This window comes from Metopolophium dirhodum, chromosome 3 (genome assembly GCF_019925205.1).
Source record: "Metopolophium dirhodum isolate CAU chromosome 3, ASM1992520v1, whole genome shotgun sequence".
NCBI classification, from domain to species: domain Eukaryota; kingdom Metazoa; phylum Arthropoda; class Insecta; order Hemiptera; family Aphididae; genus Metopolophium; species Metopolophium dirhodum.
The window spans coordinates 3,910,897-3,926,435 of NC_083562.1; the positions used below are offsets into that span (position 1 = coordinate 3,910,897).

General features: G+C 30.6%; 1 protein-coding gene across 2 annotated transcripts; it reads right to left on the bottom strand.

Annotated features, from left to right (window-relative positions):
* Positions 1–352: 352 nt before the first annotated feature.
* Positions 353–12,608, bottom strand: LOC132941759 (MOB kinase activator-like 2). 2 transcript variants are annotated; one of them, XM_061009915.1, is made up of 5 exons: positions 12,292–12,608; positions 10,455–10,618; positions 7,633–8,026; positions 4,658–4,869; positions 353–3,742 (listed from the first exon to the last, which is right to left on the bottom strand). In XM_061009915.1, exons 1-5 carry the CDS (start codon positions 12,462–12,464, stop codon positions 3,636–3,638), a joined length of 1,050 nt encoding a protein of 349 aa, XP_060865898.1. In that variant the 5' UTR covers positions 12,465–12,608; the 3' UTR covers positions 353–3,635. The 2 variants fall into 2 exon arrangements, with proteins under 2 accessions (XP_060865898.1, XP_060865899.1); XM_061009916.1 differs by having other exon boundaries at positions 354–3,742; positions 4,658–4,866.
* Positions 12,609–15,539: the final 2,931 nt, after the last annotated feature.

The following is a 15,539-nucleotide window of genomic DNA, read 5'->3' on the forward strand; positions in this document are numbered from 1 at the left end:
AAATTAACCAATGTTTATTAAAATTGTAAAAGAATTTAATAAATATTAATAATTAAACATATAAATATTTAATTTTAATATTTTTTAATGTGCACAGTATTATGTATTTCATGTTAGGACATTAGGTAGTTCCTTTTGATTTTTGAAATCCATTTAAAATTAAAAAAAAATATAGGTAGGTATGTATAAAGCAAAAATTAAGTTTAGGGCAAAATCTAAATATATAATTTTTTGAAATTTTACAGGAAAAATAAATATGTTTTTTAAGTTTTACTAAAATATATACAAAAAAATGTACAATATATTATTAAAGGAATATCTTAATAATATTGAATGCATTAAATTTAACTATAAAAATTAGACACAAGATTGATTTGGTATGGAATTATCTATCTATTTTTTGCTCACAGATAGTTTTTTTTTATTTAAAAGGAAAAAATACCTATTAAATATTTTGACAGTTTTATTGTTTTTAAAGTTAAACATAATACTCAAAAACTATTTTATAAAAACTAAACATTTAATATTTTTGCGATGGGGTTCTTCAGATATTATACCAACATAAAGCATAAAACATACCAAAAGCTAAAAAATATACATTCAACATTGGTTTTTACATATGCAATGTGCATTATTATTATATCCAATTATAAATTAATTTTTTCTGCGTATTAATTTATTAAAAACATTGATTTTCAAAGAAATTGGGCTCATAAGTTTTTATACTTAAACCAGGGCTTGAAACCGATTAAAATAATTTCGGTTTCGGTTTCAATTTTGTATACTGGTTTTTAATTTTTTCGGTTTCGGTTTGAATTTTTCAATACCGGTATTAGGAAGTTTCGGTTTCGATTTTGTATACAGATTTTGAAATTTTACGATTTCGGTATCAACTTAGCAATACCGGTATTAAGAAATTTCGGTTTCGGTTTTGTATACTGGTTTCCAATTTTTTTTGCGAATAATGAAATGGTTATCAACATTTTAATATAAGTATCAATTATGCGTATTAATGGAATTTACGTATTTAAAAACACGTCAATTAAAAAAAAAAAACGATTTCCAATTTTTTCAGATTTCAGTTTAGAATTAAATACTGGTTTCCATTTTTTTACGGTTTCGATTTTGAATTTAATACCGGTATCCAATTTTTTTCGGTTTCGTTTTTGATTACGATTTCGGTTTTGGTTTTAAAACGGTTTATACCTGTTTCTGAAATCGGTTTTGAAAACGGTTTCAAGCCCTGACTTAAACCTCTCATGCACTTACACTATTAATAAACTCACAAACTTGATTAATTTATGATAAAAAAACTAGTCATTTGATAAGTTTGAACCATTCATAATTGTTTAACTTAAAGAGTGTTTAAGTGTCAAAGTGTATTTAAGTGAACATTATCAGATTATATTTTATTTTTATGCTTGGGTATATGTTTTTATATTATAGCCTATAGATGAGCACAAAATGTATAGAGAACATTGTATGATTATATTGTAGGATCTATATATTCGAGAAGGATAAAAAAAAACTATGTTGTAATGTTTTTAAATTACAATTTTTTTTCCAAATTTCTAATTTATTTAAAAACTTGTTTAAATTATTAAGAAATATAATTTAGAAATGTCCTTAATTTAGTAGTAAAAATACATTGCTTATATGGGAAGGAAAATTACTCTAAATTCCTGACGGGACTTTAAAATCCAGACCGTAAATGACTGACGGGACTCATAAGTCAAAGGATGTAAGACTAAATTTTTATGTATTTTCAAAACTTTTCCATTTTTATAATAGGAAAAAATCATTTTTTTCTAGGTTTGGTTTAAAAAGTGTTAAGGTATCTTAATAATTATTTCTATATTAGACATAATATATTATAAAATATTAATTATAATAATATTAATATATAATCACCTTAATCAAAACAAGTTCCTAACATATAATTTTTTAATGAAAATTAGTTACCAACTAAAATACTATAGGCAATAGGTAATATTATAATTTTTAGAATAATTGTTTTATTTTAGAACATATAAATTACCTCCATGTATCAACGGTTTGTAAACCTGTCGTTCAATTGGATTTATCTGTGCATTTGCCAAAACTTTTACATATTCCATTTTACCATCCAAATCATCAAGCGCAGATTTAATTTATAAATATTATAATTAAGAATGTACATTAGAAAAATAATTGTAATTATTATAACAGCAACAACTAATGGCCGTTTTCGCCAATGTTTTGTTTTAAATCAATAAAAAAAAAACTTATTTGAAAAAAAAATATTTATTTAAATACTAAAAAAAAAAAATTAAATAAATAAATACTAATCACAATTTTAAAATTCATGAAATTTTCAAACATAAATTTATTACGTATTTGCAATAATAATACGGCTTAACAACTGTCGCTATAGCGATTAGCCACCGATAACATCATTATATTTTGACCCGTTCAGGTATATTATTTATAAAACTAGGATTTGTAAATATAATATACTCAATTCAATATTTTAGCTTATATTACACAATAAATAGGTATAGTTGTTCGTTTTATTTGTGTTAAGTAGCTCATAACTATAGGAAATTTCAAAGCAACCATTTTTTACGAAAACATATTTATCTTTTGTTCATTGTACATTTGTACCGATAAAATTAATGGTGCAATCAGAAATCTAAAAACATATTTGAGTTCGTTATGATTTATGAAATTTATTTGAGTTCCATAATAATCTTGTACTTTTTAACATTTTGACTACCTACTTGCTATCATCCAATAAAATTGAAATTTTTTTTAAATGTAACAATTGTAGAATTTTAAAATACCTATTGATTACCAATACGGAAATTAAAAAAAAAAACAGTGAGATGATCGATCATTTAAATAGATAAACTTCAACGTCCGTAACGAATAGGTTTTCAGATTTCTTATCACTAGAGCTCTGATTTCGATGCATTTCCATATTTTTTTCTTGAATGTTTGAAATAATGCTTTCAAAGATACAAATTTGTTTCAAGTACAAACTATGCTAATAACAAAATTTTGTTGGTGGCATTTTTTGAATTTTTCGAGGTTATTTATTATTTTAGGGATTTTAGGTCATAAATTCATTTTTTGAAAATCATTTAAATCCGAGCCCTACTCATCACAGTACTTAGTTTTACCAGTTTAGTCAAAATGTTGATAAGTCCCTACATGTATTTTAGAGAAAAATATTACGTACTTATTGACCACAGCAGGTTGGTCCGTTGGTGCACACATAACATGCGTGTGCTTGCTAGAACTTTCAACAATTTATTTTACGACATGCATGCGAGTACTTGGATTATTACCTATACGGAACTCCTTAAAAACGGTCGATACATAAAATCCCCTTAAATATAATTAGATTTTCATTAAACGTAACCATACGTAGGTAAGTAATAAGAATCAAAACGTCTGCGACATGCAGTTTCCTTTTAAGAAAGTACTATTATTGCACATTTCCCTATTAGAACTAATAATGTATCAATGGATATAATTAAATAATATTAACAATGGATAAATTTCCTAAAACGAAAATAATATACATATTATATTATATACAGCGGAATTAGGTTTAACCGACCTATAACCCGCGAGCATACTACACATTTATTTTAGTTGTTTACGTTGTCAGGAATCGAATAAGACGTCAAGACGCCTCGCCTGTTGGGATTCACGCCCAAGTTCTCCCAGTTGATCCACGAAAGTCTGGCTGTTAGATCTGTGGGAATAACAAAAAAATATACAATTCATCATACACGTATATGTATTATAGGTAACGAAAGTATAGCTACTTATTACAATAAAAGGTAAAATTGCTAATCAGGGCAACTAATATTAGGATATTATAATAATACTATAATATTATATTGAATATTATTTTTGTTGTCATAAATAAAATCTTAAAGGGTTATCTTTTTTTACTATAAGACATAAATATAGATAATATATATTTTATACAATTGGGGACTTCAAAGTATGAATCACAATTCACATTCAAATTATGGTTTGAGTAATTCCAACTTTAAAATGACAAATTTAACTGAATCTAGGACGTTTCTTTCCGTGCCTTCACCTACGATTCGTTAGACGACCCCAACCTCCCAAACGGGGCAATTTCCCCCCGGACAAAAAATTAAAAGTAAAAATATTAAACAATAATATACAATGCAAATAAATATGAATGTACTGTTTACGAGATTATTTATTAAATAATTGTTAAATTAGGTATACATATAATTCATTAATACTTTTACATAACTTTGGTTTATCAATCATTGTCCATTTAATAGGATAATAAATCCATAACGGAAATTATGATAGTCGATAGTCGTCGATATGACGATCGTAGGTGTTTCTGGTGGGACCAAAGAACCTATTTTCCAACCTATTATTTTGTGTAAAAAAAATATACATTGACTCGGGGGGGGGGATGTCTAAGTCCAGCGGGGCGCAAGACACGGAGGGAGGGGACGTCCAAGTACCGATTTAATCTAACCTAACCTTACTAGGTGTATACCTAACGACATATCGGTGTTCCCTCTCGGAGGTTTATCCGATATCGAAACGATAGTTGTGAGCGTTTTAAAAACCATAATAATACGGTAATCTTTATTATAATATTATAGATACCGACCACTGGTGTTCCACTCGGCGCGTTCGGGCGTCCGCTCGCCACTCAGACACCGTTGGACATAAGTGAGCGGGTCGCAGTCGGCCGACAGAACTTCGCGCAACAGCGCAATGTAAGCGATCGCCAGACGGAGAGTGTCGATCTTGCTGAGCCGCTTCTCGTACGGGAACGTAGGCACATGTCCGCGGAGCTCGTCGAACGCCGAGTTGATGCTGCTAAACACCAAACGATTCATTATAATAATATGTTGCGACGGATGCGACCGCGAACGCGGTCGGCGTACGATAATTAATGACGACGGACACTCGACGTGCACCTAAAGGTTAGTGTTGTAATAGTATGGAGACAAGGAAAATTTGGGGAATGATAGAGACGTATACTGTGTATTAATTATTCGACAAGATTATAACGTATTAGTTATTCGGCCATACGTGAATAATGTGAATTTCACCCAAGTTAAAAGCGCCCGAATTATTAATTGGGGCAAACAGGTGTAGGCAGTGGCGTATTTAGAAATTTTGCTAGGGGGGGGGGGGTGAAATATATAATAATAGGTACACCCATAAACACGTACATAATATACATTTTTAAGATCCCCTAACTTGTTGAGGTTAGTGTGGATCAAGGCGAAATAAGAATTAACACAAAGTACCTATACCTAATAGCATTTATTATAAATTCATACTAACGCCAATTCAGTATTAAAATACGATAAACAAAAAAAAATATTTATAATACAATATCCCATTTTCTATTTTTTTTTTTGGATGCCCAGTTCATCGATAACCTCATCTGGCATGATTATTGTATTGACCGGTGACATGCCAATAAAGCAGGGCTTGAAACCGATTTCAAAAACCGGTATAAACCGAAACCGTAATCAAAAACGAAACCGACAAAAATTGGATACCGGTATTAAAGTCAAAACCGAAACCGGAAAAAATTGGATACCGGTATTATACTTTTAAAACCGAAACCGAAAAAAATTGGATACTGGTATTAAATTCAAAATCAAAACCGTAAAAAATTGGAAACCAGTATTAAATTCATAACCGAAATCTGAAAAAATTGGAAATCGTTGTTTTTTTTTCAATTGACGTGTTTTTAAATACGTAATTTCCATTAATACGCATAATTAATACTCATAATAAAATTGAGATCGTGATTAAAATGTTGATAACCATTTCATTATTCGCAAAAGAAAATTGGAAACCGGTATATAAAACCGAAACCGAAACCGAAATTTCTTAATATCGGTATTGCTAAGTTGAAACCGAAATCGTAAAATTTCAAAACCGGTATACAAAATCGAAACCGAAACCGAAATTTTCTATTAACGGTATTGAAAAATTGAAACCGAAATCGAAAAATTAAAAACTGGTATACAAAATCGAAACCGAAACCGAAATTATTTTAATCGGTTTCAAGCCTTGCAATAAAGCCACACTATTAAGGGCCCGTATTACAATAGTAAATGTTAAACTAATGTAAAACCGCGGGATTCGACCGGTAAAACCAATGGGCTAAGCGTAACCGAGGTTTAAACTATGATTGTAAAACGAGTCCTAAGTCAGTTCTAATAAACAAAGTATATAATAATTACTACTTAATTTATAGTTATTATTTAATATTAGATAGGAAAATTGCTAAAATATTTACTTCTGTCATACTATTTATTAGGTAAGATTTAATAAAAAAAAATGTAATACTTAATAAAAACTTGAAAAACATCGTTCAGGTGTAGCCGTTGATAATAGGTAAAGTACAAAATATTTTCAAGAGTTCATAAATATTTGGATACAACTCTTTATCACAAACATCTAAAGCATGTAACCCAGAGGGGAATACAAATTTTTCAGTCACTAATTACACTTCAGTCGCTAAAAATAAACCCACGCCCTATGGTTAATCTACAGTCTCCATGGTAATTTTATTTTATTTACCAACTATTTATTGGGTTTATTATAAACACTCATGTATGAAAAATAATTTGCTGAAAATTAAAATTACAGTACACCATACTGCCATAGAGGTATATGTTTTTGTTGTCCAATAGTCACATATATGCCGTGAACGGCTCGTGGCGTAGAGTATATCAGAGCGGTAAAATTACCATGGCTAGACATTTAGAAAACAGAGATACTTAATAGTAATATCATATTGAGAAATACAGAAAATAAGAAAAATTAACTTTACAAAAAAAAGGGTCAAGGGGGGATCTATCCCCCCCCTCCGTAAATACGCCACTGGGTATAGGTATAATGTAAACTACGATCTGAAACTGTAGTAGATACGCTTAGCCACTTAGGTATGCACCATTATCATCCATTGCTGGTACATGAAATACGACATCGTGGTACGGTAAATTAATTAATCAATCTTTGTTCGTATAAAAATATCACGGAAATGGGTCATACATGGGTGGTAATTCAATCGCCAAACGCCCAAACAATAATTTAACGACCAACATAATTGTATCTTAACTGTGGCTATTCGAACAGAATAAAGTTAGATTTTTAATATTTTACTGATTTATAATTTGAATGGTTTGATTTTTAGTTATTACCTAGTGGTAGTGATATGGTACATGGCTCATTCATAATTCACATAATATGTGGTACACAAGGATTTAGTCAGAGGATCTCTGGCTCTGACCTATATATACTTAACGACTTACCCATTATTATGTCAATATATATATATATATCAATACAGCATATCTTACCTACCCAGTATATGCCTACGTCCTAGTGTCCTACAGTGTAGTATCTACATTATATACCTAGCTATAAATTGTATCGGTATACCCCGCTGTGCGTGTGACCCCCGAGTGCATTCTAAAATTCGTAAATATTCGTTTAAGCACGTTTCGGATAAAAGGTCCCCGTTTCTCGACCGGGTCGCTTAAATAATAAAATGATCGGATGCGACCCGCCCGAGCGTTTGTTTTCGCGCGCGTGCGCCGTGCGGGGTCTTACATTTTGACCGGCGTGGGCCTATCCGCTGCCCGAGTCGGCGCCAGGTCTGACCTCAACATTCGTCTACGTTCCCGTATGTTGGCCGCTTGCCTCTGCACCCTGTACCCGCCGCCTCCACCTCCGACGCCGCCCGCACCTTGTGCGTCCACAATCGCCGCCACCGCCATTCCTGCCGGGGCGTTGTGATGATGGTGATGATGATTATGACCGTTTCCGTTGCCGTTATGGTGATGGTGATGGTGATGACCGTGGTGGTGGTGGTGGTGATGATGTCCAGCGCTCCCATTACCGTGGTTACCGCTAGCCGCGCCGTAGTAACCGTCCGCCACCGCTGCCGCCGCCGCCGCCACCATATTGTGCCGACCCATCGAACCGGCCGACGACAAGTCAGCGCCTGATCGCAAAAATCATTATTATTATAGCTTATAACTTATAACCCAACAAATTTCTCATTTTCATAAGGAAAGGTAACGACGAAGTAAACAAAAATACGGATACAGAAATAAGACTATATTTTGAAACTTTCAGATCATAGATGAATTATTTCGCTTATAATATATTATCGGTAGTATATAAACACTTAGGTATTTGATTGAGTTTATTTAATGCATTTTAGAGTGTTATTATACTACATATCTTAAAATTTGTTTTCAAAAAATGACTATTAAATAATAAACAAAATTAAATCATACATTGTATACTTAAGGAATAGATATAGTCAGTAGAGTTCCCTTCACTCAGTTGATTTTGCTCTGAATATAAGACGAAGTGTAAAAGTATAAATATTTGAATTTTAAAAATCTTCTATTTCATTTGCTATAACCTATAACACGTTGTGTAAAGGGCAATAATTTAAATAAACAAAAATATTGTTATGATAATCCAATTCTCTTATACTTCCAAGTCTTAAACTATTAGTTAGGTACCTGGTACCTCGGTACCTGCTATATAATATTATAGTATTCCGTATACAGGATGTAACAGATAAAACTGTCTTTTGGAATAACTTTTGTTCTAATCAATATTATTTTTTTTGATAAAGTTGGCAACTGTAGGTTAAAGTAGGTTGGACCTAAATAATCTACAAAAGACTGCCCAAAATATTTTTCAGTATATCCCACAGGTTTACTCTTAGTTCTCTAGACTTAAACAAAATCAACTGTATTGGTATCGTTCTTTATAATTTTTTTAATTGTGAAAAGTAATGCATTTTTTTTATATAATATAATAGTTTAGCCGGAAGAACACCTAAAAATTTATAATTTTGTTTCGTTGAACCTTCTAAGGATTTTTTACCTAAAATTATTCCTGCTGCGCTATTCCACTTGTAGTGGATTTAAATAATTATCTTTCACACCTCCCCATACTTTAGAGCCCATACTGAAAAATGGATTGATAATAGGCGAAATAAATCATACGCATCGTTTTCACCGGTAACAGATCTCTGAGTTTTATGAATTGATGGATTGTGGAACGATATACACGTCATATAAATGTGTAATTGACAATTGTAATCATTTTACATATATATCATAATAATATATTAAGACTATCATGCACCCGGATATCACAGGTAACGACTAATGATACGCTCAAAATTAGCATTGAACTTAACAATTGTATACATAATTTTAATATTATACGCACAATAACACCAGACATGCACCAGAGCATCATTTATTATCATATATACAGTCAGTATTTCCCTTGCAGGCGTATTGCGCACCTATAGAGAAGTTAAACCTAGCTCGGAAATTCGATAAGTGATAGCTATAAAAACTAAACATCAGCGTTAAATTTACCGACTCTTATTTTTTATAATTTGCATACATTTTTAAATTTATAATGAGAGGGAGTCAAGAAATCATATACGGGTTGTAAAACAATACTCTTGCGCCAAATTGAAGATGAAAGGGCCGAAAATATTACGGAATGTATAATATTATATAAGTAGGGTTCTTAACAATAAGATATATGATATATCCATTTTTTTTCCAAAACAATATGAGGACGACAATAGATCTAGCACAACAAAAGATAATTATATATTTAACGAACACGAGCATGCTTAGTACTCACTTCTAAGTTTAGTTTTATATTAAACGTCACCGATGATGAGATCGGTACGTTATAGCTGTACATACGAGTATAAAGTTACTGAACAAATGACATCGCGTGCACAATGGTTAAATGTGTTTACTACTAATTGAAACCTGTAATAAAGAATTCGTCGATCGTTAACGATCATATAGGTATATCGTGTACTTAACTAGTGCAGCCGGTGCTGGCATAATAAACGATAGGTGTGGATATTTAAAATCTTGATTTTTTTTATATTATAATTAAAAAATAAATGTTGATGTAGTAATCGATGCAGCAGCAAAACTACAGAGGTTTACCTAGATGCCCACATGTATATGTATTTAATTTATACAGAGTCAGGCCTATTGAGGGTTACTTAATTTATAGGTAGTGTGTTTAAAGATTTGTCTGATTTTTTTTTTTTGCTTTTTATGTTTACGGCGATTTTAATAGGATTGACTTTCACCGGAGTCGGATTCAGAACCACCCTGAAGCAATGTATATTTGGTACCCAAAATCAAGGAGCTATTAAAACAATATTTATTTCATGTTTAATATACTATATTAATATGTGAAAGATACCGCCCTAAAACAAAAGCTCCTTTTGCCCTTATACGAGTATAATATGGTAACCCGGACCGGTCCATCACCCATATTTTCTAAGCAATTTTTAACGATTATCTCGTCTATCTAAGTAATTATCTTTATTGAAACCATATATAGCGTGCATAAAAGTTTACCTTGTCTTATCGAAGTCCCCACGAAACTGTGGTGGACAGAGCGGTAAGTGCAGCTGGGTTGGCTCGAATCTTCTCCGTCACTGCAACTGTCGTCGTCCTGTTGCTGTTGCGTTTGACACGAGTCATTGGCCAACATGAAATCTTGGGTGAAAGTCGAAGTCTTACTGAAATCGAAAACAACAACAATAATATTATTAGAGGCGCGTCCTGGATATTCTGTCAACGATTACTATCCCGTTGGTACACTGGGTGATAAATTACGAGGAGATATACTATATGAGCTGCATTTTGCATCAAATGTACACCACAGAACGAAAAATACAAACAAACCTATTATTAAATAGGTATTCAACGAGTAACAATTATTTAAAATAGTTCATGTGTGTTCTCAACGGTCATATGCATATAGATCATAGACCGATAGTCGACAGTACGATTTAAATTTGGTTACAGTCAAAAATAGATAGGTATAGTTTGTAAGATATTTAGTGAAACTTCTGAGTCGAATCTTCAAACTGAGCCCAAATCCAAAACGTTAGAATATTATTTAAATATTTGAGTTTTATAAGAGGTAAAAATTGAAAATTTCCAGTAGTTTTCAAAAGCGTCGGGAAAAACCAAAATAAAAAAATTAAGAAAAACGAACATTTTTATGCAAAACCAGTTTTTGACAAAATCGATTTTGGTTTTTTTTTGTCTAATAAGCAATAACCATAGATACTTTAAATTTTCAACAAATGTTTATATGGACATTTTTCACTGTGGATAGGCGGCCCACCGAGTACTATGAGAATACCACTATGAAAAAGCTCAACTTTATATGTTATAAAAGCTGTTAGCGTAGACTGTAGCTATACTGATTGATATATTTTAACATAATGCCCATAAGGTGCAGGTGCACCATGTAAATTTATTAAATCATAAGTAATATATAACTATTTAGGTATTTCTCCTTTTGTTTGGTCGATATTTGTACTAAACATCTAACTAAAATTTATTAGGCAGCAGAGATCTATTTCAGGAGGATATACATAAGAAGGCGCTCATCCCGGGTGGAAATTTTGTATTAGGGGTGTCACCTTTTTATATGAGCGTACTATTGCGTTTATAATATTATACCGAAAGTATAAAAATAAATATTAGGTATAATACTATAATGTAACAAACTACTTAAACTACCATTAAGTACTAATTATACTATTGCTTATTGAAAAGATAATTTGTTATAGGTGATAATTTTATTTTATTTTTCTTAGTTGAAATTCTTTTTCCATTTAATCATACATTTTATAATATATTATTATTCTGAATAAATCTCTTGTATTAAGAATAAATATAGTATAATATACTCTAATAGGGTACCTACATTTAGATACATTTTTACTATCTATTTTATCTATAATACTTATATAGTTTAACGTGATGTTGATGTATTTTGTTCATATTATAGTCGACCATAATATTATAAGACGTTATATGAAAAAAACCATGGATTATCAGCACTTAATTTACGCATTTCCCACCGTGATTACTGATTAATATTACTACATAATAGCTAACATAATTTTACTGAACTTATTTCAATCACGCTACTTAAAATATATTAAATTAAATTGTTTTGTATATTAGGCTAGAATGACATATAAATATATAACTCATATTAATATATACCTTCTTTACTATAAGCATTTAATAATTTTTGTATAAAACATAATTTGTATGATTAACTTAATAATTCGACGTTTTTAAGTTGACTATTAACTATTAAATATGAAATGCAATACCTAAGTTTACAATATGAAATCCGTAATCATGTTATTTATTTATATATACTTACTTATAACAGAGTGACGGCGACGAGGATGAAGAATCGGCTTTAGTGGTCACAACGTGACCTCCACTTCTGAGCAAATCGGGTGATTGTTGCTGGTGCTGTTGCTGTTGCTGGTGATGATGGTGAAAACCGTAAATGTTGTGCATGTCCGGTGTTGGTGCCATCGAATGGTTCATTATAATAACAGTATTACGGTTGATTGGTAAGTCGTATTAGTTGCAATATGGGAAAACATTAAAACAAAATAATTTCCAAGTGAACAATTTCGAGTGAGGTTGTTTATTTTCTATTGCAAATCTGCCCGGTTTTTGGCGAGCGAGATCCAACGACTGACTGATCGTCAATCGGTGAAGGAGACCTATTTAAAACCGATGCTCGTCCCTTTGCGCTTGGAGCTCACCCCATTTGGGCGGAGCCAAAGCGTTTCACGGGAAAATGGCGGACCATCCCTCCGCTGAATTAATCGTGTCTGTATCTGAAAGCCTGACTGCTGCAGGTTATTTCTTTCGATATCTGTGTTTAATTTATAGTCGGATGGTAGAACAAAAAAAACTAGTTTTTCCAAATAATTAACAAATTAAAACAAGTGATGAAGAAAAACGTAATCGCGTATTCTCGTACAAGGAACAATGCTTTCTGAATCTCGTAATTGCAGATTTTTAAATGTGCCTATATTTTATAGAAATAATGTTAAATAATATTGGTTGTTTAATCGTTATACAGGTAAAAAAAAATCTTTACGGCATAATAAATTGGAGTTATTCATAGTTTTCTTTTTATCAAAATGATACAAAAAATGAATTGTAAATGTTCAATAAACATTTTTCTGGTACCACATAATATTAAAATTAATATTTTTTCTCACAATTTACAAACTGTTCCAATATATGCTAAATAAGCTAAATATTCTTAAATATGCAAAATAAAAACTTTTTCATATTAAGAAATCGTATAAGACTGCCTAGACTCAGTTACTATACGTAAATCCAGTCTTTACTATTAAGTAAATAATAGTTTTGTACATTTATTATTATTTGCAAAGTATCCTCGAGTTCAAGCAATGATTATTGCTAATGTATTAAATGTCATATATTATATAAGTATAGCCAGTTTTCTGTCAACCCTGCAAAGAATAAAGTAATTAGTAATTAGCAGGGCTAGGATTTATATGCAAAAGCATGTTTTTTTTGCGACTTCTGATTTTGTCAGTAATGTCCACGAATCACCTCATGATGAGATAAATGGTGGTATTTTTATTTTGCATGTTTTTGCATATTTTGGATGAAATGCATATTATTGCATATATTGAATAAAATTAATATTATTGTACGTTTTGATTATAAGAATGCGAAAAATAAATGTTTTATAGTAAATTTCATAATACTTGGTTTTTTGTCAAACATAAATTTTATTTTTATAAATACAATCCTATGGTACAATAGGTATGCGATAAAAGATTAAATAATTTGACATTCATTTTCGAAAATTTGAAAAAATATGTGATCGTAGCATGTAACACTCGTAGTGAATGTGAATTATAAAATTTATTTCTAAATTATTTTTTTTTCTCAATTATATTATATTAAGACGCCCGATGCCGATGCCATTTTGTCCTCAAAAATATATTCTGCGGGAATAATGATACTACCTTATAGAATCAACCAAATTTCATAATTTTTTATTTAATTGCTAGAGAGAAATATTCTACAGCCCGCATCGATCTCTGTTTTTCAATATTTCATTCTCAAACTTTATAATATGTCTAAAAAAATACAAGATAAAAAGCATTTTTTTTACAAATTTTTAATACAATTATTTGAAATAAAATACAAAATCAAAGATTGGTGTGGGCTGTAGGAAGACTTCTTCTTTCAGATAAAAAAAAGTCATCAGAATCCGACAATTCTACAAAGCTTGAGCGTTATTCCCGTAAAGTCGTTTTTTTTTCGATATAATACACCCTATCAACTCCCCCCCCCCTAAATAGGTATTAGGTAGTAGATTAGTGTAAAAGTCTTATAATTGAAGTGGCAACTAAAATATAAAATTTAATTTTCAAATTTTATAGAATTGTGAAAAATTTGAAAAACTGGTAACGTGATCCTAAAGACGAACAGCTAATCACTGATGTATTTCAACAAAAAAATATTTTCTTTGTAACTATGTTTTTGTGTTTATCTTATAAAAATTTAAATGCATATTTTTGCATATTTTGGTAAATAAAATGCATATTTTACCGTTTTTTATTGCATACAAATCCTAGCCCTGGTAATTAGTAAATGGTATTCAATAACATAAAGTGATTGATATGCATATGCCGGATGTTCAAAAAAAGACAACATGAAACACTTTTGAGACATTCCTATACGGGGTATAAAAAGTGTATAATTACTAAGTAATAATATAATGACTACAAACTACTGCCTAATACATTAATATTGTTCTTGACGAATTCTTATTCAATTTAAATATTTTATAAACCGTAAGATTAATAGCATAATATATTGTTCAATGGGAGTATTATAACGAGCATATGTATAGGCGTATATATTTTTTTTAATTTTAGGAACAAGTACAACACAACTGAAAAATCGTTGACTACAATCTTTTAAATTGCCACAAAAAATTCAAACATTCAAACCGCTCGCATTTATTTCTTCACCAGAACTTTTTGTCCTTTCACCAAGTTGACATTGATCGATGGACTTTGCGTATCGCTTCATGTTGGAAAATTATGTTGGTATCGAACTACCCACCCCTAAATTATTGACAAATACTACAGGTGCAACAGCTATATGCATATATTATATTAAACAATATTTCCCAAAAAAGTTTTTCGTGTAGATTTTTAAGCATTAAGCATACTGCTATGGCTAAGTATAAATTGTTCTTAAAAGTTAAAAATTGATTTTCCTGCTTGAGTTTTAAGAAAACCTATGTTATCGAACTTCAACTGTCTAAATCGAAATTGCTGTGGCACCGAGAACACAAAATATGTAATATAGGTACATAATATATATCTAACAATGACCATGATGCAGACCCGAATCAGTGTGGTCTTAATAAACACGTAAAGTACCATATATTATGTATATAATTTATTATAAGATGTAAATTATATAGAATCTGTAATTTATTGTTTGCTTTTGCAATCATTGTTTAAATTTAAAATCATGTCAATTTAAGAGACATTTTAAATTAAAGTTTAGTTTTAGTTGGTGAAGACATATTTTTATTTACAATACGACATA

Coding starts and splice junctions, on each gene's coding strand:
- LOC132941759 (XM_061009915.1), bottom strand. CDS start 12,464: ATGAACCATTCGATGGCACCAACACCGGACATGCACAACATTTACGGT. Junction 8,027..10,454: donor GGGGACTTCGATAAGACAAG/GTAAACTTTTAT, acceptor TTTTGCGATCAG/GCGCTGACTTGTCGTCGGCC. Junction 3,743..4,657: donor CGCCGAGTGGAACACCAGTG/GTCGGTATCTAT, acceptor TTATTCCCACAG/ATCTAACAGCCAGACTTTCG.